At 35.5% G+C, this 25165-nt stretch overlaps 1 protein-coding gene across 5 annotated transcripts in view; it reads right to left on the bottom strand.

The window, feature by feature from the left end:
* Positions 1-25165, bottom strand: part of PHF14 (PHD finger protein 14) — a 161078-nt gene that overhangs the window by 44571 nt on the left and 91342 nt on the right. For 4 of the 5 annotated variants that reach the window (XM_059476047.1, XM_059476039.1, XM_059476056.1 and 1 more), the window contains one exon: positions 9914-10031. In XM_059476047.1, coding sequence (XP_059332030.1) covers positions 9914-10031 — 118 coding nt within the window. Of the gene's footprint in view, positions 1-9913; positions 10032-18980; positions 20275-25165 lie in introns of those variants that run through there. The other variant, XM_059476065.1, reaches the window with a different exon arrangement.

The raw sequence follows: 25165 nt of genomic DNA, 5'->3' as shown, positions 1-25165 counted from the left end.
GTGGCTACCACTAAGAGAATTTCTGTTTGAGAATGGCAACTGAACCTCACTTCCACTATCTAACACAATGACAAAAACCAAATCTTGGCTGTACTAAAATCCATTACTTACCTAGCACTTAATAAAATGGCACTGTTTTTGGTTTTTCCCTCTCACTTTTCTCTTTCCTTGTTCAATATGATTAGATTTGGCCCAGGCAGCTTTAGCAATTTATACTGATGAGTGACACATTATTTAAAGTGACATATATGGCTACATTTCTTTGAAAGACTTGAAAATAAAATCAACCTTGAGAGTAAACATGAGCACTTAATTGGGTAACTATGATAATGTGTTCAAATCTTATACATAGACCAACAATTAAAGATCTAATTCTTCTTCTGTCATACAGAATATGATTACAGGTGATGTGCTAAAATAATTTGCAAGGTAATAAAGCTGGACTAATGAGGAATTTAAATATATAATTCTTCTTTAATTACATACCTTCTAGTTCTGTGTAAAACATAAGACAAGAAATATATTCCTAGGTTAAGAAATTTATTTCAGAAATCTGTAAGAAACAGAACAGCACTTTGCAACATTAGGGTGCAACAGGATGCCACCAGCCTCCAGACATACCTTTGCACATCAGGAGTCCCTGTTTATGTCATTGCAAAGCACACACCTTGCAATCTCCTGTTGACTGCTTGATTCTTGATGAATATTCAAGAATTACTCACAATGGAAATGTAGGGTTTTTTAATGCTGCTGTCCTGGAAGCCTATCTCATCTAACTCAAGAATTTAATCAGGATCCAAAAGGTTTAAAAATTCAAGTCAGTTACAAGCTTTTTATTCATACTTTTTTTCCAGACATTACCAAATTCAACACATTCTACTAACTAAGTATAACAATTAAATTTCCAAACTGAGTATTAACTGGAAGTAGTGATGATCAATTACAATTTATTGCTAAATTTGTTTATGGCTCCACTGTCAGCATGAAGTCCCTTATTATCAATACCCAAAGAGCTCCTTATTTTAGGAACTCTAGAAGTAGGAAGAGAACTGGATTGACAAAGTAAATCTGAATGTACATCAGTGCTGTAAGCTATGATTCTTGGGAAGCTACCATGAAGCAATTGTGACACATATGTATCTTCCTTTTGTGACTTCACTTGAAAAGAAATGTAAAATGGAGAAAATTTGCATTAAAAACCGTATTTCCTGTCTTTTACATTTCAATATAGCACCTTCAATATGAAAAATTCATTGTCACAATACTTCCCAATATTGTACATATCTAGAAATCAAATTTCAAAAGCAAGAAAGAGAAAGCCTACAGTTCTGTAAGGTGCAAGTAACCTTGTTTATTTTGCCCTTCCTATACACTACTCCTCTTTCAGCCTTCTCACATTCTTTGAGAATATGCATAGGCGCACACCAAAGAGGATGTATAAAATCTTCCTGTTGTGCTGTGCTGCTCAGAGCTCAAAAACTGCTTTTGTTTTTTATTCTCTCACGCTGTGTTAGCATAAAACCACATTTGGTGGCTTTATTTCAATCATGACACTAGGTGATTTCTGGATTTTTGTCAACTGCAGCTAGCTCCCAGCAGAAATTTCTCACCACTCCGTACTACAGCAACAGGCCACGTAGGCTGTAATTTCATTTTGTCATGGCTTAGGAAGAGTAAGTCACGATTCAGCAGCAGAGCTATTACCCAGATAAACCATAACTGTAAGCAGATTTTCTTAGAAGCATAACCTAAAGAAGGTGCAGAGTAGCAGCAGCATTTTGAACAGCTGCCCATGAAGAGATTTTGCTTCCTTATTCACTGCCTTAGAGTAAGTAATATTTATTATACATAAACTAGAGCTTTAGTAAATTAAATATTAGATTGTGTATGTTTAGATTACATGCATTAAAAATGTACAACCTCTATACTGTTTATGATTTGTTTCCAGTATTATATTAATCAGGTACCTCTTAAATGTTCCACTGGCAATTGGACTTGGGTGTGTATTTAACCAAAGCAATAATTAATAAATGAGTTTGTTTCTAATTTCAGCCATCCAGCTTTTTACTTCAGTAACGTATTTTTCATCACAACAAAGCAAAATGATCAAGACAACTTTTGAAAAGTAGGACTACTTCAGTCATAATTTGATTTATGTAATACAAAGCCTCATAAAAATAAATCTGCTTCATTTTTGTATTGTGTTTGTGTGACAAGGTTTTGGCAGCAGAGCAGGGGGCTGCAGGAGTGGCTTCTGTGAGAAGCTGCCAGAAGCTTCTCCTTCATCTGATGGAGCCAACGCCACCTGGTTCCAAGAGGGACCCACTGCTGGGCAAGGCTGGGCCCATCAGCAACATGGATAATGTACTCAAGGATAATGTACTTCAGAAGCAGGAAAAACCTGCACAACAGCACCTGGAGAAAGGGGTGAGAAGAACAGCTCTGCAGACACCAAAGTCAGAGTAGAAGGAGGGGCAGGATGTGCTCCAGGTGCCAGAGCTGGATTCTCCTGCAGTCCATGGTGCAGCCCATGGTGAGGCAGCTGTGTCCCTGCAGCCCAGGGAGGGTCACAGGGATGCAGAGATCCACCCACAGCCCAGGGAGGGTCACAGGGATGCAGAGATCCACCCACAGCCCATGGAGGGTCACGGGGATGCAGAGATCCACCCACAGCCCAGGGAGGGTCACAGGGATGCAGAGATCCATCCACAGCCCAGGGAGGGTCACAGGGATGCAGAGATCCACCCACAGCCCATGGAGGGTCACGGGGATGCAGAGATCCACCCACAGCCCAGGGAGGGTCACAGGGATGCAGAGATCCATCCACAGCCCAGGGAGGGTCACAGGGATGCAGAGATCCACCCACAGCCCAGGGAGGGTCACAGGGATGCAGAGATCCATCCACAGCCCAGGGAGGGTCACAGGGATGCAGAGATCCACCCACAGCCCATGGAGGGTCACGGGGATGCAGAGATCCACCCACAGCATGCAGAGATCCACCCACAGCCCAGGGAGGGTCACAGGGATGCAGAGATCCACCCACAGCCCATGGAGGGTCACAGGGATGCAGAGATCCACCCAAAGCCCATGGAGGAGCCCCACACGAGAGCAGGTGGATGCCCAAGGAAGGCTGTGATCCTGTGGGAAGCCTGGGCTGGATCAGGCTCCTGGCAGGAGCTGTGTCCCCATGGAGAGAGGAGCCCACTCTGGAGCAGGTGTGCTGGCAGGACTTAGGAACCCACTGGAACAGTCTGATCCTGAAGGACTGCACCCTGTGGAGAGGGACACAAGCTGGATGGAGCAGCTTGTCAAGAACTACTGCTCTCACACTAAGACGAAGAACACTGTGCAAATGTTCAGCTTTGGAGAAAACTCTGTATTGCTGGGTTGTTTATGAAAAAGAGCAAATAAAGGTAAGCAGCAAGGGATTTGTTCCTTCTTCTGCATAACAAAAAATAGAGGGAAGAAAACAAACTTGTAAATGAAAAAAAAATTTTGGACCAAGTCCCATTAAAATGGCTCTCTTTCTTTTTTTTTGTTGTTGTTTTTTACAAAAAAGTGTAATTTAAAACTGCAGTGCATATTTAAATCTCAATTTTCTACAAACATACCACAGGGAAAAGAGACTCTTAGCAGGTTTATTTTAACTGCTGGTTTTTTGTCAAAGTTTAATGCAAAAAAGAAATTATGTATTCTACTTTGCACTCCTAATTGGCAATTTATTTTTAGATTACTTTTTTGATCTATCCCAGTGTTATCTTTCAGAATCAGAAATTTGGTATTGCATTTGAAACAACAATAATACATTTTAAAAAATAGCCCTATATTACAATTTCTTCATTCTTTAATCATCTGGCTGGTATTATCTGCACTATCATCTTTCAAAGAGAGACTTTTTCAGACAATGTTTTTTCATGTGAAAGACAATGCTATATTGTGTTTTTCATTTTCTGACCATCTTTTTAATACAGTTAAGCTGCACCCAAAAAGTACAAGCACTAGAAGTCCATTATGGGCTGGCAGTCAGCACCAGGAAATATTTGAACTGGTAAAATTGATTTTGATGCAGAGAAGAATTAAAATACTAAAAGTAACCATCTGTTCCACAAATTCTTTACAGTGCTTAACCTTTTTTTTTTTTTTTTTTTTTTTTTTTTTTTTTTTTTTTTTTTTTTTTTGTATTAAAACCTAAGCCTCCCACCTAGACTATGGGAATCTTCTGCCAACTAAGTGCAGGATTAATTTGGGGATTTACTACCAACGAACTTATTCACTATTCATAAATCAAGTTCCAACTTAAGTTAATTTCAAGGCTGATTATTTTTGGAACATTTTATGGTATAAATTATTCATTACATAGATGCATGGTACCTGTGTGCCAGAAAATAACAGAGGCTGTGCCAACTCATTTTTTTTAAATATGATACCTGGGAAGCAAATATTAAAACACATTTGGCAATACTTCAGCCAGGTGATATTGCAGTACACTAAAAGTCCACCTTTTTTTTTTTTTTAACCATCTTGGTAGTGAAACCCATTTCTGTGCTGTTCTTAAAACAGGGCATAAGTGGTGTAAGGACTTGTTAAACTTTCATATGGCCTTACAGATTTGATTTATTTTCTCTTGCTCAATTTTAAGGAAATCACTCCAGTGACAATGTTTTACTGCTCCTCACAAACCTAGGAAGACAACAATGACTTCAAAATAATCAAATATTATCCAGTTGCTGTATTAAAAAACATCTTTCTTTCTACATCACACAGGAAACCAAAGTGCTAATTAAACTCTCATCAAGAAACTTTAAAATACATAAATAAACACAAAAATGTCTAACTCTATCATTCTTTATGCCCATATCATAACATAGATCATAACAGTCACATCTGTAGAAGACAAATACAGCTAGTGAAGTCCACTATGTAATTTTTTCTGTAAACTACCTTAAAATACTCCTAAGTTCTGGTTGAAAAATGTTGCATAGAAACTGAACATTTTTTCCCATTATATTATGTTCTGCTTGAAGCAGCAAGCAGATTTATTAGGAGTATTCTTTTATCATTTCTCAGCTGCAATGCTGGGTTCCATGATGACAGTACATTTGCTTCTATGTTCTGTCCTCAAAAGAAGGTGCAACAATCTCTGTGATTTAAGGTGAAAAAATGAGGGTCATCCTTTGTCACAATACGTAACTGAAGCAAGTCTGAATTAATTCAAAAGACCTGTACAGATTTTTTTTCATAGTTTTACAATGTATTTTAGATACAACTGTGTAAAATTGCATTGTATTGAATGATAAAATAAGCACATGCAAAACCTATTTAGGGCAAGATTAAGCACTATATTACTACTGCATTACTACTGCATGCCAACCTCATCTGTTACATTCAAATAGGGCTTTCTTGTGTATACATACACACTGCCTCCCACTTCAGCTCAGAAAATTCAGCATTTTTACACACTGGGCTAAGGGATACAAGTTGGGCAAGAGAAAACAAGGAGAAGAAATTACCAAACATTTGAAAATGTTAATTTTGCCTAGCACTCCTGCAGCTCTGAGGTGAGATGAAGATAAAATTCAATTTGTTTGTAACAACTCAACCACTTCAAACATAAGGTCAAACTCCTTTTTTTCCCAAGTTCTGAAATGACTGCTTTAGTTCTCATGCCTTGCAAACTTTAAAGACAGACTTTCTCCTAATTCTCAACCCAAATTAATCCCTTTTAGTGACCCCCAACAGCTAAATCAGAAAAGGCAGGAGTCTTATGAAAGAAAATTAAAAAATCATAGCATGAAGTGATTAAAGGCTGCAAAGTCACACATAGCCAAAAAAGCACTTAAAGCACTGCATGCCACCCCAAACTTCGGTATTTCCTACATTTTGGGAGGTTAACATTACGTCTTTGGGTTCATTGTTTAATTTTCAACACACTTGTGTGAAACTACATATGTGAGGAAATGCTTCTCATGTTTAGAGAAAAGTCATAGTGAAAAAGATAAAATTCCATAAACCATAATGAGATTGTCACCTGCACAATGTAGGAGTAGATCAGACACTTCTGCACTCCTCACAGACTTTCTTAATCACCAACCTTGTTTCTGATAGGAATAAAATTCCATGGACTACAGGAATTGAATTGTGCACTTTTTCTTTTCATCTGATCAAATTTAAAGGTTTGAAATACATTTTGCATATTAAATTTTTTTTTAAACTTAAAATATTATTTCAAACATTTAATAATGTAATATTACAGTGTCCAAATACATTTGCATATTCACTGTGTGAAAGTAAAATATACCCAAAGAAATACTTCTACCTGGCTAAAAAGCAAAATCATCCATGATTTCTTTTGAACACAAAATGTGTACAAAAATATATTACTTGCCAGGGTTGGTGTGTTGTGTATTTGCAGTTCCAGAAAATATTTCCTGAGGGGTTTAGATGAGAATTCCTTGCTGACATGTATACTGACAATTTATTTCCACTGAAAAAATGCAGTACAGTAAAGAAATGAAATAAAAGGAAGCTAAACAGAAGTCTAGAGATGAGGCAGCTGATCCTGCAGCACTCAAATAATGACCTGACACATACACTCTGCAGTGTTTTGCAAAACAGATTACATGCAAAGGTGAGCAGATAGAAACTTAGCTAGGATGGTCAGTGTAACCACCATGATAACATGTTTAAACTCCTTACTGTCTTGGTCCTTGCTAAAGATTAAAATTGGAGGACATATTTCAAACAGTATTTTTTCACTGGAAGGCAATAGAAAGAAGCCCACATCTAATAATAATGACACCTCATAGTAAGATCTTGTACATAATTGAAAAAATAGTCACACCACATTTATTCTTACCAAATATTACCATGTCATGATATTGAATTATTTGGTTTACATTCTATTTATCTTAAATTCAACTAAAACAAGTTGAAACAAGTGTCTATATTAAGCCTGAATACCACTAATAAAAACTACCAGGAAAATAATGATTTACAGTGCTGAAAGTGCACTGTAATCCCTTCACAGGGTGAATGGACAGTGTTATAGAAATGGAGACCCTATAAGTTTATTTCGGCTTTCATGTGATATAACAAAATCTACAATGTTTTTGAGATGAGAGAGCTTGTCAGACCTTAGTAGTGAGCATCACCCATTCCAAAGAAGTGACAGCAAGTATTACCAGCAGAGAAGCTGCTGCCCTCATGCCCTACAGCAAAGTCACTGTCTGTCTATTATTTGACAGGCAGGGTAATATGGGAATATGCTATGCTGGTGGAAAAACTGACACAATTGCAGGAGAGTCCTGCAACTAGAATGAGCAAAATGGAAGTAGCATGTCCAATGTCTGTGCTAGATAACAATTTAAATCACGTTTGTTACTGCTAAATTACATGCCTTGTACTGCTGACACCTGCAAGTGCTTGGCAAAATCTGCAAATAAAATAGCATTATTTGCTGTCAGCAGAATGCAACTTTTCCTAAACATCTAAAATTGAATTTCATAATTAGAAGTAAAAACTAACAGCCATTATAAGCTCAGCACTATGACCTCTCTTGTCATTGAAACAGTGTCATTTACCTACCAATTCTTTTCAAGGCCCTATGGTGCTAATGAAGATATGTTGTTGGGGAATTTTAAAACATGTATATATAAGGGATTTAAACTGAACCAAAACAGATGAACAAAGTCAAAAGAATGAAAACTAAACAATAGTCTCCTTGGCCAAAGCAGAAAATTCAATCCCATTTTGCCGCTATAATCTATACTAGTAACCTCCCTGTGACACATCAAAAATTGGATGCAGTGAGTGACTGAGAGACTGAAATCATCAGTAGCTCAGGCTTGCAATTCATCCACAGGTCAGGCAGAGTGCAGGAAATGACCCAACTTTCTCTACACTTCTTCACTTCTGAGCTCCAAGCACACATTTGAGGGAATACTCCCTCTGAGGAGGGGTAGAAAAAGCCTTAACTTATCAGCTCCTCCTGGCTGTGAAAAATCACAGATATACAAAACACAATCCTAAAGCCATGCAGAACAAAGAATTTGAAAATTATGAAGTGCTGACAAGACAAAGCCCTAATCCTTTAAAAATAGGCTCACATTATGGCTGAAAGGAGTTTAACTTGCTATCATATTTTTTGAATTTATTACACTGAATTTATAAACCAGAAAAAAGCTAGCAAAAAAGGCTTTGGGGAACATATAGGGCAATACAGCTTTATCAGAGTAATTTCCCTGCACAGCTTTCTAGAAAAGCTACATGAAAGTGACTAAACAAAACCACAAGGAGTCCCCATAAGACAATTTTTTCAGTATCTTTCATATTCATCACATATTACCTCAAATGCAATTCCACTTGCCTGTACTTGAAAGTGCAAGAGACTTTATTTTGATTTACTCATTAAAAATCTTTATGAATGAAAATCAGACACAAGAACATTTTTTAAATTTGTAATAGTCACTGATTAACACAAAATGTATAACCATTCTACTGAAAAAATTAGTTTACTCTTTAAAACATTCTATTTTTCAACACACCTTAGAATTAACACACATCCTGCAGGAAGTGAAGTCCATCATAATTAATTTAACTCATAAAGTAGCTAAAAAATCGCACCTGATACACAATGTACTAATCTCCAGAAAAACACAACTAGAAACCACAAACCTTTGGATTTTTCTGTTTACTTGTAAGTCAAGAACACAAGATTTTAACTCATGTTATCAGGACCCCATTTTACTTAAAGCAGGTGACAGAAATTCAATAACAGTTTTAATTCACTCTTGGAATGTCTCTTGCATGTAAGTGGTACTCAAGAAAGATTGCTTGATGTCCAAACTGTGGTGGACAGCTAATTTCCTGTCTCTGTCTCCCTACCTCCTTACAAAAGAACAATTTTATTAATCCCCCACGGGGAAACTGAATAACATATTTTTGCAATTGGAAAGGGACACTAGCAAGCCAAAAAATGATACCACTCCCTGAACATTCTGTATGTGCCAATCTTAAAAGTAAATGCATGACAGAGTTTAGGTATCCAAGAATGCTGACAAGTAACATATGAGAACATCTCATCACAGCTGTGTCCCTGTGTATCCAAATACTGAGGCACTTACTAGGTAAAAGATTCTGTGAAATACAAACAAAGTGGCAACAACATAAAAATCTTGAAGACATTTAGAATACTCTTGTTTTTACACTGAGGTATCAGATGCATTTATAAGCTTAGGAGATGCATAAATACACATATGAAATAAATTGGAAAGTGTCTCTACAGAGATTATGGTGATGACAGAAAAGAATGCCAGTGCTAAAGAAGCTTCTGTGCAGACAAAGAAAGAATCAAAATCTTGATTCTTTGAAAAGTCAGTACCATAAAAGAATGCGATTACTTTCAGTATTATTAAAGAGCTAATGTCAAAAATCTAGTTTGACAATGTTATATTTGAACAAGGCATGCCAATCAATATAAGGTATTGATAACCTTCATATGAATTTTCAGTGAAAGAAAAAGATTTAGTAATTCAAATCACCTTCCTTTGTTTAGAGAACACATGCATTTTCTCTGTCCCTAGAGGTTTGTACTCTGTAGTACTCCTGAAACACTTTTTCTTGTCAATATTACCAATGCTGATACAGTATCTGTACTCACACATTTCACACAGAGAGCACATCAAAAACAAGCATTTAACTAGCATAGTAAAATTTTCTTTACTGATTAAGAAGATATCCATTTTGCACACACTCTGGGTTTCTTAATACTGATTTTGAAGACAATCAGAAATCTTTGTTTTATGACCTTCTACAAGAACAAACCTATGCACATCATTTCATAAAAAACTCCATACACTACGTAAAACTCTGAAAACCAGGATACTTCAACTATTTTTAGGGTGCATTAACTTACTTTGGAGGATGTAGAGTCACATTCCTGACAAATCCATCCATAGCCAGTCTGTTTAGGAGACTTTTTCAAGGGAGGGTCGAGACAGCCAAAATGGTAGCAAAGCCTGCATTCATCACACCTGCAAGAGAAAAACAAAATATACATTTATATTAAATGGTACTTCTGTACTATTTTAGACTGAGCTTCCCTGCAATCCTCAGCAGAAGATTTCCTGATTCATTATCATAATAAAGAAAATCTCTTTTCTATCAGGGACAATTTTAAACAGCCACTTCAAGTAGATTCTGCTTAATCTGGAATATCCTGATGCAGACACTCACATATCACCTTTATCATCATCTTATATAAATGACAACATTTCAAAGACTTGCAAATCAATTAAAAAAATTTGCTTACATTTTTAGATAATTCAGTGTCATTCACTGCCTTTTCCCCCCAGAGATTTTAACTTTTTTTAGACAGTGACAATATTTATTTTTCATAGTTTTAAGACACTGTTTTGCACATGTTGTTTTTCAAGAAAAGCTTTGTGAAAAATTCACCAACATATTAACTAATTCAAGTATAATTTACAGTGATGAATTACATTTTTTTACACCAGGATTATGTGGTTGATAAACAAATGTACAAAATATTTTCTCATTCACACTGAATTTTCTGGGAAGGGCATTAACTTAAATGGATTTCACTGTAATCTCTCACTTATGAATAAAAGTGCTTTGTGTACACACAACAAATTTATATTCTTTTTTAATAAACCCTTCCTTAGTGTTTTGCACTATGCATAGTCCACACAAAAAGCTCAAAACATACAGCATAGCTATTGTTAACCTACTTTTAATGTACCATAAATAGAAAAAATACTACAGTAGAACAAGTGTTTCATGAAGGGATTTTTAAATCAGAATAATAGGCTCAAAATGAGAAAGACATTTTTTAAAAGCAAATTATAGAGTTTTTCATATACCCTACTGAATTTCTCTTTATTTGCATATCCCCCTGTATTCCTTTGTATGAAAAGGAAAGCTTTTTTCAAATTTACTTTGCAACAGTCTCTTCATTATACAGTCTTAGTCTGAATTAAAGCCAATATAAATGATTGAAAAATAGGAAAGAGTATATGTTTAAAAATCAAAATTTTAAAAGAAATTCCCCCCCCCCCTCTCTTTCTCTGCTTTCCTGGCCACTCAATTTTTCCTCTATGGTATGTGCAAACACAAAAATGTCCAAAAATTGCAGTAATAGCATGGCACAGGCATCATCAGATCAAAGACAGAGGGACATAACACTCTGTTTATCAACATCACAGGAAGAGGATTCAACTAACAGCACATACTGCTGCATTAATAGAACAAAATGTTCATGTGGCTGCTCCAAGGATTAGTCTCCCAATAAAAACAAATAACTGTTTTCAATAAAAACAAATAATTGTTTTCAATGATGATTGCTTAACTTCAGTAAATACTTTTCCTTGCTGCCAAGGCTGGGCTTGCTAGCAGTCACAGGTAACACACGAGCACTGGTAAGGGTATGGCATGTAACAGAAATTAAAAGCAATAATCTGACTATCCACAGGATTCAACACTGGACTGACAAGGTTTTGATAATTTTTTAAAAAGGAGATATACCATATTGCAATATATATCCTTAGGATTGCTTAGCAGTGACTCAATCTAACTCCAGCACAAAGCAAACACTTAAAATAGAAAACCATCCTCAGTTTTTAAAGACAGAGGAGTTTTAATGTTGAAATATATTACATAACATCACGAATACATGTAGTTTTATTTCTTGTGAAAGGTCTATTAAAATAATAAAAAGGTTGAGAATGGGAGATGAGATAGGTCACACTCCTAAATCCCAACAGTGTATGTGACCTTCAGCAAAAGATTAAGTCTCCTCTGGGCCTCAATGTTCTCATCTGTAAAGGAGTATATTTTTACTAACCTATTTCTATATCTGGAATCTTATGCATGTAAGTGCTTGCACTTGAGCAGTGCTTATCAGAACTCCCTTCATATAAACTTAAGGATTCTCTTAAATAACTGAAAATAAAGAAACATACTATTTCTGACTGACTTAGGGTATTTTCAGAGTTTAATCCTCAAATCTACATAATTTAAACAGTGTCAATTTAGATTTTTTTTTATGAAGTAATTGCTTTCTATGTTTCTGTGTTCAAAAGAAAACGTTTCTTCTTTAAAATTACACTTTGGCATCTCTTACATTTTTACCATTTTTAATGTAGAATGTGGTACTTCCTGACTGCACTTTCATCCATGTTTCCTCAGAGTATGCTGAGGGAGTTTGCAAAGCGGGGTTGAAATAACCATGACATTGTGAAATTAAATATCATTCTAAAATGCAATGTTTTTAATATTTATTGTCATCAATTTTTATCACTTCAGAGTGTTTAGTTCGGTAAAAGAAAATTTGCATTTTCCCAGAATGAGTTAAAAATATCCATATGAAGGTTTTCAGATACTAGTAACTTCTATCCTCATCTGCACAGCTGAGGAAATGCAAATGAGTATTTTCAGATACCAAAACACAAAAAGCTGCATGGTGATAAAAGACTAAGTAAACCAAATATTTTTAAATGCTTGTTTCCTACTGCTTTTTACTGGAATATGAATTCTGTACTGGAAAACAGAAATGCACTGATTCTGAAGTTCCCAGAGCATGATGCTGGGAAAATGGATGAATACCACTGTACCTTGGTTAAAGATGATGCTCTAGCTGTCTGGCAATCATTGTCTGCTGAGACTGACTGGGGACAAAATGTGAAGCTTACACACATCACAGTAAAAAAAAAAAAAACAATTCTAAATTCCTAATTCCAAAAGCAAACATTGCATCTAAGTTAAAATGGCACTAATAAAACAAGATTAATCCCTCAAGTGTATACTATTAGCTGTGTTTTTTTGTCTAGCAACATAAAAATGATAGAAATGCCACTGTCACATTCAGAAAATGAGAAAGTGACACAAAATACAGTGCATTTTTGACTTAGTTATGAGTGAGAGAATGAAATTGCTGGGTCACAAAAGATGTCATGCTGCCAGTCTCACAGCCTGTCAGTAAATGCACTCACAGACCCATCACATTCCGGGCACCTACAGACCAAAGGAGTCATGTGGCACCATCATTTACAAGAATCATCCTCCCATCCTGAACTTGGCTTAATAGGGCAAACAAAACTGTTGGGATGGACAGGGGGGAAAGGGAAAGAAGCCAATTCCTCCATATTACAGGCTGTTGAAATTTTTATCCTTGTGCATTCAAGGTCACACATTCAAATTTAAACTAGCAAATATTTAATCTTGCTGCTATTTGTGGATAACTATTTTTGTGGTGAAGCACATGATTTACAAAAGGCATTAAGTGGTGAACCATCTTCAGCAGCCTGGTTAGCTGCTGTACTGAAAACTTTGTGGAAATAAAAGCAGAGCTCCACACAAAGACAACCTAACCTAACCTACTAAATTACCTCTAGCTGACAGGTAATTGCTTACTATCACTGTTATAACAAGCCTGAAATTACTTTATGCATCAAAATTAAAAATCACTGTGTTCCTCATTCCAGCAATGAATGAGGATAGATACATGCCCACTAAATAAGGAGAAAATGGAGTGTGAAGAAGAAAGGTGAATTCTGAAGTAGTTATGATAAGAAAAAAGTTTAAAAAAACCCAAACAAACATGTTTTACTTAAAGAAGTATGGAATGGTCAGCTGCATCTTCACAGCAAGAAAGCTTGATTAGGGATTTCCATACCTGAAATACTTTTGCTTTGTTCTTTAATAGAGTGATCTCCATCTGCTCTTGCCCTTGGATTGTTTTTATTAGTTTTTTAGCAGTACAGCTAGCTGTGCTCAAGCCCTATCGTGTTCATAATTAACTAATTATGCTCTAATCAATAGTGCAGATACTGATTTTACAATGTAAATGAGATAAATGAGATAATAGCTGGGGTCAATCTCATTTTATTTACAAAGCTCAGCACACACATCCAATTTCATTACATTGCATCTACCTGCACAGGAGAGAGTCTTATCAGTTGGCCTGCAGAAATCTTCCTGCAAGCACTGGGGAAAAAGACCTGTGCTTTTACAGAGGAGCAGTGAATGCAAAACCCGCCCGTCACTGGCACATTTGTAAGCCACTGGTTAATAGCATCCAAAACCACAAAGAGCTGATTCAGCCAGAGCGAGGAAACCTATTTTGCATTCACGAGACAGCATCACCCATCTATAGCTGTGAAAGTAATTACCTACATGTCCCTGAAACACAACATTAATAAGCTAATCTTTAAATACAACTTTCCAAATATGCTTCAGAGACTACAGAAAAATCTCACTTATGTACGCATCATTGCACACCGCCTGCAGTGTCGTGCCAAGAGGTACCGTGGTGAACAAAATACAAAATTGCAAGATATATATATGTACTGTTCCCCATTTGTCACAACAGCTTGGAAAGATTTACTTTAATAGAAAAAAAAGATAGAAAACATTGATACATATCTCACCATTAGAAGTAGAGAATTTGTCATATAAGCCTTACTCGATAAACTCAGAATTAGTCAGAAAAAAATTAGAAGGAAGCTAATCCAGAATTTTAAACTCCAAGGGAACTGCAGTGGGATGCATGTGCACATACCCACTTGCTGAAGGTATATCACATAATGGCTACTCCAGCACCTGTGTAGATTTAACTACTGATAAGCATCATCCTTTGCTGAAATGTTTTGGACCCCATTTCTGACTAAAGGCTCTTAGCACCTTAGGAAGAGACATCTGAGGAACAGAGGTTTCTTCTCAGACACTGATCTCTCTCCCCTTTAATCCCTCAATGTCCAAGTGCTGAGTCACTCTGGAACTGCAAACAGACATAGACATGATTTGGGGTTCATTTTAAATTGCAGGACATTCTTGATTTCAGATGAGCAACTTAAGACCAGCCATGACAGTGTAAGTCACTGTCAACACTTGGTTTCGTATTAGCAGCTGTACAATATACAACAGAAAGAAGCACATAAGCATTCCCAAAAACCCAGAGTAAATCAATGTAGCTCAAGTGAATTCAAACTCTAGAAATAAAATTATTACTTCAGCCTGGAGCAGCTGAGGAGTGCTCTCTCTGACACCTCACTGCAACCAGACCACAGGAGTGATAAATTCTGGATGGCAAGAATGAACACTGTGTGGTGGGTTGCAGCAGCAACTCTTACATGCTACATCAGTGAAGTCACTTTCCTGTGCCCTTATTTAAACAGTAAAATTCAAGATCTAATAGTGAAATAAATGTATAGTCCTCCATTTAGTGCACTGTTATTAATGCTGTCCAAAAAGTACATTTATTCTAGTTACTGAGGGAGGAGCCCAAAAATGTAGCATGTTTTCTTTACAGAATATAAGGATAACACTCATCTTTTACCTGACATTTCTTTAAACAAAGTGAAAATAAGCAAAGGTATGACTTTGTGTCTTACTCTACCATTCTACACCAAAACTCTTCAATTCTGCCCAATTAATTCCAAAACAAATTACTTTCATTTTGCTGTGATATGTCACAGTCAAACACAAACCAGAAGTGATACAGTTTTATATTTAGACTCTGGATTATAAGACCTAGATTTTTATCTACTCCTTTGTTTTTAGACAAAAAAAAAAAAAAAGACAAAATAATAATACTCTATTAGGTATAAAACAGAAAAAGTTCATTCTCCTTTTCCTGATTGCTACATTTTTCCCCTTGCCTATAAATGGCCTAACAACTAAAACTCATTGGTCATCTTGCAGGTTCTGTTCTACAGAACAGTTTTAAGAAGTCTTCTCACATAGGCCAGTCAAGCTTTAGGTGACTTTACTATCAGGAGTGTGACACATTTCTGCACTAAAATTCTTATGTGACTGTATATGCATAAATGGTTGATTAGTAGACCAGGATATAGCCCAAGTATGTCACTTCACCCAGGTACACAGGTACTTGTTATCCTGAAAGGCTCTCTATCTTCATGGATGCTAAAAGTTCACCCACATTAAACTGTAAGGAACTTCACCCAATTTCAAAGTTAGATCTAACTTTGCAGTCAGGCATGCACTGAGTGGCTGTAACAGATGTCCTTCAGAGACTTCTGGATTCTAATATTTTCACAATTTTCATAATTTTGATTCAAGTAAATGAAATACTCTTTTCTGGGAAGGATAATGCTATGGTTTTACACTAAGTAATCGAGTCACTTTCTAATTTTTATTATGTCAGGTACAATGCAAGTATACAAAAGGAGATCTCTTATTTACATAGTTTATAATGGGAGATGACAGAGTAGACTATCACTCTCTTCTGTTATGCCTGGAAGAGAGAGGCCATGGCTATTGCTGAAAGGTGAGAGATTATACCAGATGAGGAGTGACTATTGCATTTTGTTTTTTATATCTACCTACTGCTGCTGAAGGCCATGTATGGCAAGATGGACACAAAGCCTGTCAAAGCATGATGAGGTCACTGATCTTCAACGAGGAGTAGTTTCACGATAAGGTATCTAAGTGCTTTTGGACATAGGAAATTGTCTGATCTCCTGTTTACTTAAACTTCTGTCCAATCTCAATGGCATTAATAAAAACAAATAATAATAATAAAAAAAAAGTCAATTATACCACAAAACAGCAAAAGAAAGCAAGCATTAATCTGGGCAGACATATGTGTAGCTTAATTTATTATGCTAAACCCAAAATTGCCACCTAACTAATTTAACTGATTAAAATTATTATTTTAATACTAAATCAAATCCCCCCCCTTATATCCAAAAACCTAACACTGATTATTCATGGGTGAGGAAGAATCTGCAAGGGCTATCATTGTATGTCATTCTTATGTAACCAAGATATTTTCTGAACTGTCTGCAAAAAATTTGGTTTATGAAACTTAAGTTTCCATGAACAAAATGAATTCAAAGAATGCTGAAAAAAAGGTGTATTTACTATACCTGTATGAGAACAGCTTTCTTTCAGCAAGAAATTAATTTTTCTCTCTCTCAGTACTGCAAAACCACACAACACATGGCTTTGTGAAATTAGTTTGCAAAATTCATTAATAGCCCACTTATACAAGTGGAATAGAATGTTATGAATACTACTTCAGATGTGTTTGCTTTTGTTAATACACAGCTACAGTATAGAACTCCTATTTACAGAATTTTAATGTTTAAACTAAGAATTTCTGTGAAGACAATGACTCAAAGATAAATCGACAATGCATTAAAGGAATGCTACACCAATTACAGACACTGAAACAGTCCTTTGACAAACTGAAAAGTGTAAAATTTAAGAAGCTATTACCAAATGCTGCATTTGTTATATTCTAGTAATACATGATTGCATCTATAGTGCCACTCTCAGGTGTTCAGACTATTTACTCTACTGAATGTGTACTGTTTATGAACTTCTAGAAAAGTCCATTATAGTTTTGAATATTGCCATGAAACATCTTCCAAAAGGTGAAACATCAAGTGTTAGCATCCGGCTTTCAACTTTCGATGATAGGGATGAGAGAGGGAGAGAGAGAGAGAGAGAGAAAGGGAGAGAAAGAGACAGAACAAAACCCTACAAGGAATCTGTACTGGGGAAAAACATAAAAAATACATCAGAAATTCAACTAAGGTTTTCAAACATGCCCAGGAAAATATCAACCACACCTGAAATAGTATTTAACATGCATTAATTTGTCCTTAAAATCCTCCAGTAGCAGAGATTACAGAAGTTCCCTAACAAGAATCTCTAGTACAAGTATTCTTATTTCTAGAAAAAACCTTTCTATTGGTTAAATCCTCTTGCTACAATGTAGTTTATTTTTGGTCTGATTAACTCTGAAGAATATTTTTTTTTCCTTCTTTGTACCAACTTCCTTTTTTTAAATTTTTGTATTAATTTAGGCTTTTTAAACAGATTTCCTACCTTCACTAAATTAAAGAAATATTACTATTTTAAGCTATTTTTATTCTTGTCTCCTGTGGTCTTCTTATCGTCCACTTCAGTTTGCTTTGGACCTTCCCTTTGTTTTTTACCAAAGTGGAAAGGATGCTAGCTGAGACTTTTCAAAGGGTGAGATACTGGTCTTCTGAATATTCAGGAGTACCTCAATGTGTTAAATGCAACACCCCTCTCTGTATGTATCAGGTTTGATCAGTTTGATGAATGTTCTGTGATCTGTGATTCAGAATCCCCCATGATTTTTTTTTGAAGTCACTCCTGATACCATAATCACAGTGATCTGCCTTTTCCTTTCTGCACTGCATGCTTTTGTGAATACTTTCTTAAAATTTTCTTTTAAATTCTAACACTGTACTTCCTCACATCTTACTGTCATCACCTGCAAATGTAACCAAACACTTTATTTCATACCTAATATTCTAAAGTAAAAATTAACAAAAATATTGTAATACTGAATCCAGGAGAGATTGACTGCAACCCAGAGAGCTGAGTATCATCTGACAGTGAGTCCATGGTAGCTGGTTTACTTTCCTAATCAACTACATATTTTATTGCAGCTTAATTAACAGTCTCTAACTTATTTAAAGGACTGTCACACACAGAATTTTTTTGAAAGTCCTACTAATGCCAAGATAAGCCACATTTATCATTCTCTCCTATCCACAATACCTAGACTGTTTTTGTTTAATAAACGATCACTAATCCAAGTAAACATTACTTTTTCTTTTTTTTTTTTCATAAACTCAGCATGATGTATGGGCAAACATATTTTCCCCCTTTGCTTACACAGCATTTGGACACAACCTTTTACTTTCAGAATACTGCACAAATGGTCAATAAATCTGGGTCTTTTCTTCCTAGAAAGGATTCACAAATCCTCAAAAGTGAAATTCCTGCATTAGCATCTACTTCCTAGTGCAAATTTCTTTATTTTTAAGCCTAGTGCAAATCTCTTTATTTTTAAGGTGTCTTTGTATTTTTTGCCAAAACAGAATGATAAGCATTTCCGATAGTTCCAACAAAAATCTTAACTCTGAGATTCTCCCATCCCCTTTTTAAAATGAAACGACGTGTTAGACATCAGGGTACTTTTATTTAATATAATATTGAAACATGAAATGCCCTGGTAAGATAAGACTTGTAGATAAGTACACATAAATTTGGATATTCTCCTATTACTTATTACAGCATTTAATTTTTAATTTTTAAAAAATACTTTCAAATGGAAACGTGCCTCAATAGATGACAAATCCCACCATATCTCAAGAAATTCAAAGATTATAGGTCATAAAGTTACAAGTGTGATTGCATTTGAGCAGAGTTTTTCCGAGCAAGTTCAAGATGAAAACGATGAAGATGTCAACACTCTGATACTGCAGATTTAAGAACTGGATCTGTACCACTTGAAGTTCAAAATACTATGTGTGCATCTACCAGGATATATACGGACGGAGACGAAGATCTCAGCTGTCACGCTGTGTGATCAATTCTTCATTCCTTCCCCAACTTACAAAACAATTTCATGTTTGTATTGGGAGGACATAAGCTTGCACTGAACACTGCCAGAGAAGTAAGCCAAATGAAACAAATGCCTGCACATACTCAATTTTTCCTTATTTTTAAAAAATTTTTCAGCAGGAAGTATAGGTATAGTTCTCTTCACTCAAGTGTCTGGAGTCAGAAACAATTAGTTCATACTAATAAGCATAAAATCAATTTTTCCATGGCAAATCTATTCTTCAGAATAGTAAGTCTCAAGTGTTTTACAGGTCTCATTATCACTGAACATTTATTTTGTTTTAGGAAACAATCCTTTTTACAGTAAGGTCTATGTACAACACAGTGTTCTATATAGAAATGTTCTTATTAAACTGAAAATAAGTAGAGTGGCAGGCAGACGGCAAACCATTGCTTATTTCTTTCAGTATCACCATAGAGGAACACACAATATTTAAGTCCCACAGGCTTCTGTCACTCTTCAATGAATCCAAGCATTGTATAACATCATTTGCCAACGAAGCACAGGGGAAAGAGACATTACTTAACAGGACAATCCTGACAAGACATTTATCCGGGATTTTTCAACGATGCACATACAAAATGTTCCTGAATAGTGCAAAAAATGCAGGCAAATTAACTACCTTGTCAGTCCAAATAACAAACCAATCAATTACATTCTATCCAAGCCTGACAAGCAAACTCAATGTTTTGTCATAATAAGCTTATAGTTGAGACAAGGTAGCTGTTCTCCTTTACTTTAGGTATTCTATTGAGAGCTTTATCCACATTTAAAAATCCTATTATAAAAGGTTTCCACGATTGCCTCCGAGGATGAGTTGTGGCAGAGTTGTGTCTCATGAAGGGTATCTACACAGTAAAGTGATAAGAAAAAAATATTAACATTGAAAGATCATAGCAGCTCTCCTCTGTCTTATGAAACATTTTAATATCACACTAAATTTAAGCAATGTTTATGCTCAAATACTTAGACACCCACACCAAATTTTCAAGTCTCCGAGTGTCAAAACATTAAACTGAGTTTAGTATAGCATCCTTATAACTCTTATAACTTTTTCTCAATACAGCTCAAAGAACAAAGGCAGTCCACCACAAGACAGAGAATTTTCTTTTTTTTTTATCATGAAAGCAACAATTTAATAGAAGTAGGCTTGATTGTGAAGCTAGCATTTTACTCAGATTTGCAACCCACAGAAATGCAGCTATGAGAATGACTACAAGCACAAACATGGGTACTATGTTACAATCTTAAAAAATGCTTGCTTCATAGAATAGCATTTGAAAGAAAACAAGTCTTAGGATTTAGGAAGGACTAAGTAAGGCACGGTTTCTTTCAAAATGCATTGTAATAATTCAGCACATAAAAGGCTTTAGTCACTTCTGAAAAAATGTCTTTGAGCCAATAATTCCAAAGCCTTCACAACTTTTTCTTTTCCTACTCGTATTTCCTGTCTTTTGACACTCATGACATACATACTTGTCAAGAACACTTTTTAAAAAATCAAGACAATTTAAAGTGCTGATTCTATAAATTTAAACTCTTTAAAGTACTTGCCATACAGCAAATGAATGTCTCTTAGAGCATTGTGAGATTTCAATTAGGAAAACATCTATGTTGTCTTTAAGCTGAGCAGATACATTTTGAACGAAAGATCAATAAAAAGTCTCCATCACTACATTTGGTGGTTTATTGTTTGGTTGTTTTTTTAAAATTTGAAATGTATTTAATTATAATTGTAAATAAAAAAGAAACTGCTGTTATATTTTGATAAAATATAACAGTCTGATGAACAGGAGACATCTTGTTGCCACATGTTCAAACAAAAAATCTTTTGCAACTTAATTTTAGCTTTGAGTATAAGGATTTTGAGTCTAAGAATTAGAGAGTACTTTTTCTAAGAAGAAGTACTATATGAAAATCCACTCCCGATTCTCACTTCATTGCTTATTTGAGACATGATTGAAATTTTAAATTGGGTGTCTTGAACTGCAATCTACAGTGCAATTTTAAACTTTTTAAGAAAACTGAAGAAAAGCTTAGCTGCAAGACAGAAATACTCTTCATATTCATCTCATTACAATCACCTTCCCTTACTGAGTGCAACTAGTGCAACAGTGGGTGAGGCTGACATGGGTGCACACTGAAATGCAGAAGCTTAAAGGGTAGCAGAAAAAATCAAGATAAACTGAAGGTCTCTGTGCCACCTCTACCCCCTCACAGCAATGTCAGTAGCGACAACTGCACCATTTCAGTCAGGTCATCAGACTGTGACAGGCTGCCCCATCTGGGCTAGTAAGGTTTGGGCAGGAATACAGCAACCCATACTTCAAATACTAGGGGTTTTATTTTGGTTTCTCAAAATGAGTCAGTGAGCATGTAAATATCTGTATACACACACATATACATGTATGTATGACTACATATAAATGTACTTACATATAAATTTATATTTATTAATTATTTTTATATAAAAATTTTATCCATGTAAACATGTTTTTATATAAAAAACAGCTTCACAGTTGAACCAATAAAATAATCAGTTACATTTTAATAAGCTCACAAATAAAAGTAATTAAGTACAAACAAGGATCTCAGAGGAAACCTGTAACTACTGAGAAAAGATCCTAATATTTTGTAGCATTTCAGGTAAGGCTGTAAGAACACAGACATCAAGTAGAAAGTGTAAGTAACCTACACCTGCACTAGTTATTCCTATTACGTTTTTATTGGTAAAAACATATCAAGAAATTTAAAAGGATATTAGAATATTTACTCATATATTATAGGAAAATTAATTTTTTAATAGTTGGACAATTTTTCCATTTCTACACTATTGAAAATTTAACTTGACATCATTTATTTCACATGTTCTAAGGTTATCTTCACCCCTCTCATGTTTGAAGCATTATTAATTAAGAAATCACTACTGGCTTTATTTAAAGATTTTTTTTGTTTTGTTCTAGCAAGTGAAATATTGGTAAAAGACAAAGGAATATGAATGAATAAATACAATAGCTTGTAACTATTGTAGTTAATTGTATTACTGTAACACAACAGCAAATTCATCTGATAACTGACTACTGCCCTGAGACCACTCACACTGATGACATTTCTCCTGCTCTAGTCTCTCCTTCTGCTCTTCTCCCATCCCTAAACACCATCTGCCAGCCCTTCCTCAACAAAGAACTGCTCCCATTCCTGTACATCCATTCAAATTTTACTGACTGAAGTACCCAGAGTTGTCTGCAATAGCTGAACTTGTATTTACAGCCTCACTTAGGAAAAGGATTTAGTGGGCACAAAAATCTGAAATAAGGATGGTGAGCAAAACTGAACAGCCTTCTTCTCTTACCAGCAGATGCAACAAATATTAAGAAAGAAAAAAGCATCACAGATAATGCCATAATAGATGCTTTGAACAGGAAGGTTCTCAATCGCATATTTGGTCTTTTAGAAGAGTTGTTCTCTCCCAGCTCTCCTTCAATCCAAGACAAAAAGTAATTATAAAAGCACTTTCCTTCAAATTTTGGTACAAGGAGGAAGAAACATACCAACCTCTCTCCTCCCTAACCACACAGGTCATCTGTTTCCTCACTTAAGTAAATATTATGTAAAGGGCAGGTGTCTAAGATCTATGTGCAGATTTCCTTCTCAAAAGACTATAGGACAAGAAACCCCACAAGTTATTTCAATACTTCATAGTCTTCATTTATGTAACAGACACAGAAAATTGCAAATCACAGACAAACTTCATGCTTATGTCAGCAGTTTTGATCCTGATTCTTTTTTAGCCATTTTAATACTTGCCTTCATCAGGCTCAACGGCTATTGTAAGGGCAATGTTTCTGGCTGCTAACAGGGCACAAGTAAAAATACATTTTCAACTACAATGTAAAATCAGTATATCTTCAAGGGTCTGAAGGCAAGAAGTTGCATTAGTGTACCTTAGCAACTCTGAAAAATTAGGAATCTCCCACCAGGTTAAGTCTGCTAAGACTAAAGACGAATTTGGGGTATTTGCAAATGGCTTTCACAAAGTAAAAATGCTAAGTAATATGCATTTTTAAAATTCAGTCTATCTCATCTCAGAAATTAATCTGTACCCAGCAGCTCTATTAAGCGAATGACTGAGGTCTTTAGAGGGGAAAAATACCCCAAATCAGACCCCGAAAACAATGATGAGCAATGATTCTAGACATTGCTAATCACTTCCGTTTTCTCAGTATTGATCATGTTATAAATACTAATAAATGCTTCCTGAACAGTTACAGATTTATATCTGTTAATATACACACTGATTAGCTTGTAAAAAAGTTATCTGCAGGGTAAAAGACCACAGTATCTGAGGTATCAATGGAACAGAAGAGCCATGCTTTGTCTTAGTAACTTAGTATTTATGGTAACATAAATAACAACATTTAGTGCTGGTCACTGTATATACATGTTGACTGTCATGACTGACAGAATTCTGTCTTCCAAGTACTTCTATGCCCACTTCAAAACAAGAAAAGATTTTCAAACTACTTCAGAGGAAAGCTGAAACCATTTCACATATATGATACCAATATTTTATTTTATCTTTTGTATAGGATATGTCATTTTACTTCATTCTGTACTTTCTTTGAAAATACGAGCTTCTGAGAACCCATGAAAAATACACAATCAATACGCTCAATACCCTACATGAAACCCAGCTTTCTCTTTTAAATGACTGCATTTACAGACCTTGTCACAACAAGGTCCCTGATGTTATCGAAGCAATTTCAAGATACTTTAATCATTGGCAAAACTCAGTGACTTGACAAGAGAAATGTGGGCCACAAGACTTCAATGGCTTGAAAGGAAGGTTATTGAGTGATGTAATTTCGTTTGGATGGGACTGATTCCAATTGATCTGTTTTTGCAATGCATATCTTGCCTCTGCAGCTGTCTCTATCTGATTCAGTGCTTAAACTGCAAGGAGTGACTATCCCTTTCCACTTAAAGCAAAACCCTTCCTTCCTCCTGCTATTATTTTGAATGAGCATGAGGAGCCCATTTTCGAGTTTAATCTCTGTACTCACTGCAAAAAAAAAAAAAATACATTCAACTGAATGCCAACCCATGAATTCAACTGAGTCTTTTGATTGCCAGCATACGTGTTATGTAAGTAGAAAAACAGATCACAGAGCATTATGTTTATCATCATTATTATAATGAACTGAAAATATTGAGTTAGGGTTTGTATAACACAATCCCAACTGCACACTATCATGTAATCTACACTGTATTAGACTGTACTTTTTTTCAGTTGAGCACTTACATTTAAAAGAAAAAACACCTGCTTGGTATGCAATAAGTATAATAATTAATAATTGGTTACGTTATATATTAAATCAAGTACACTTTTCCACAGTTGTAACAAAAAATAAGTGTACCATTAGGAACCTCACAATTTAAGTTAATTTTAAACTGCATAAAACCTGGGGGGGGGGAAGCCATATATAGGGAGCTACAAAGCTTTGAGAGGAGTTTTGATAAATAATGTAATCATCATTATATGCTAATGAAACTGAATCAGGATGTGGCCCTAGATGTTGCCAGCAATATGTAGCTGACAGGTGAGCTAAGCTGCCCTTTACTCACCCAGCTTTAGTTTTATACTGTCTGTGCACACAAAACATGCTTGGCTAACAAAACGTGATTTGCTGGATTAGACATAAATGCGAGCTTTCTTCTGATAACTTAATGAGCAACGAA

Source organism: Ammospiza nelsoni, chromosome 1, assembly GCF_027579445.1.
Source record: "Ammospiza nelsoni isolate bAmmNel1 chromosome 1, bAmmNel1.pri, whole genome shotgun sequence".
Taxonomy (NCBI): domain Eukaryota; kingdom Metazoa; phylum Chordata; class Aves; order Passeriformes; family Passerellidae; genus Ammospiza; species Ammospiza nelsoni.
The sequence above is the reverse complement of the archived record's forward strand: the minus strand, read 5'-3'. Positions and strand labels throughout refer to the sequence as shown.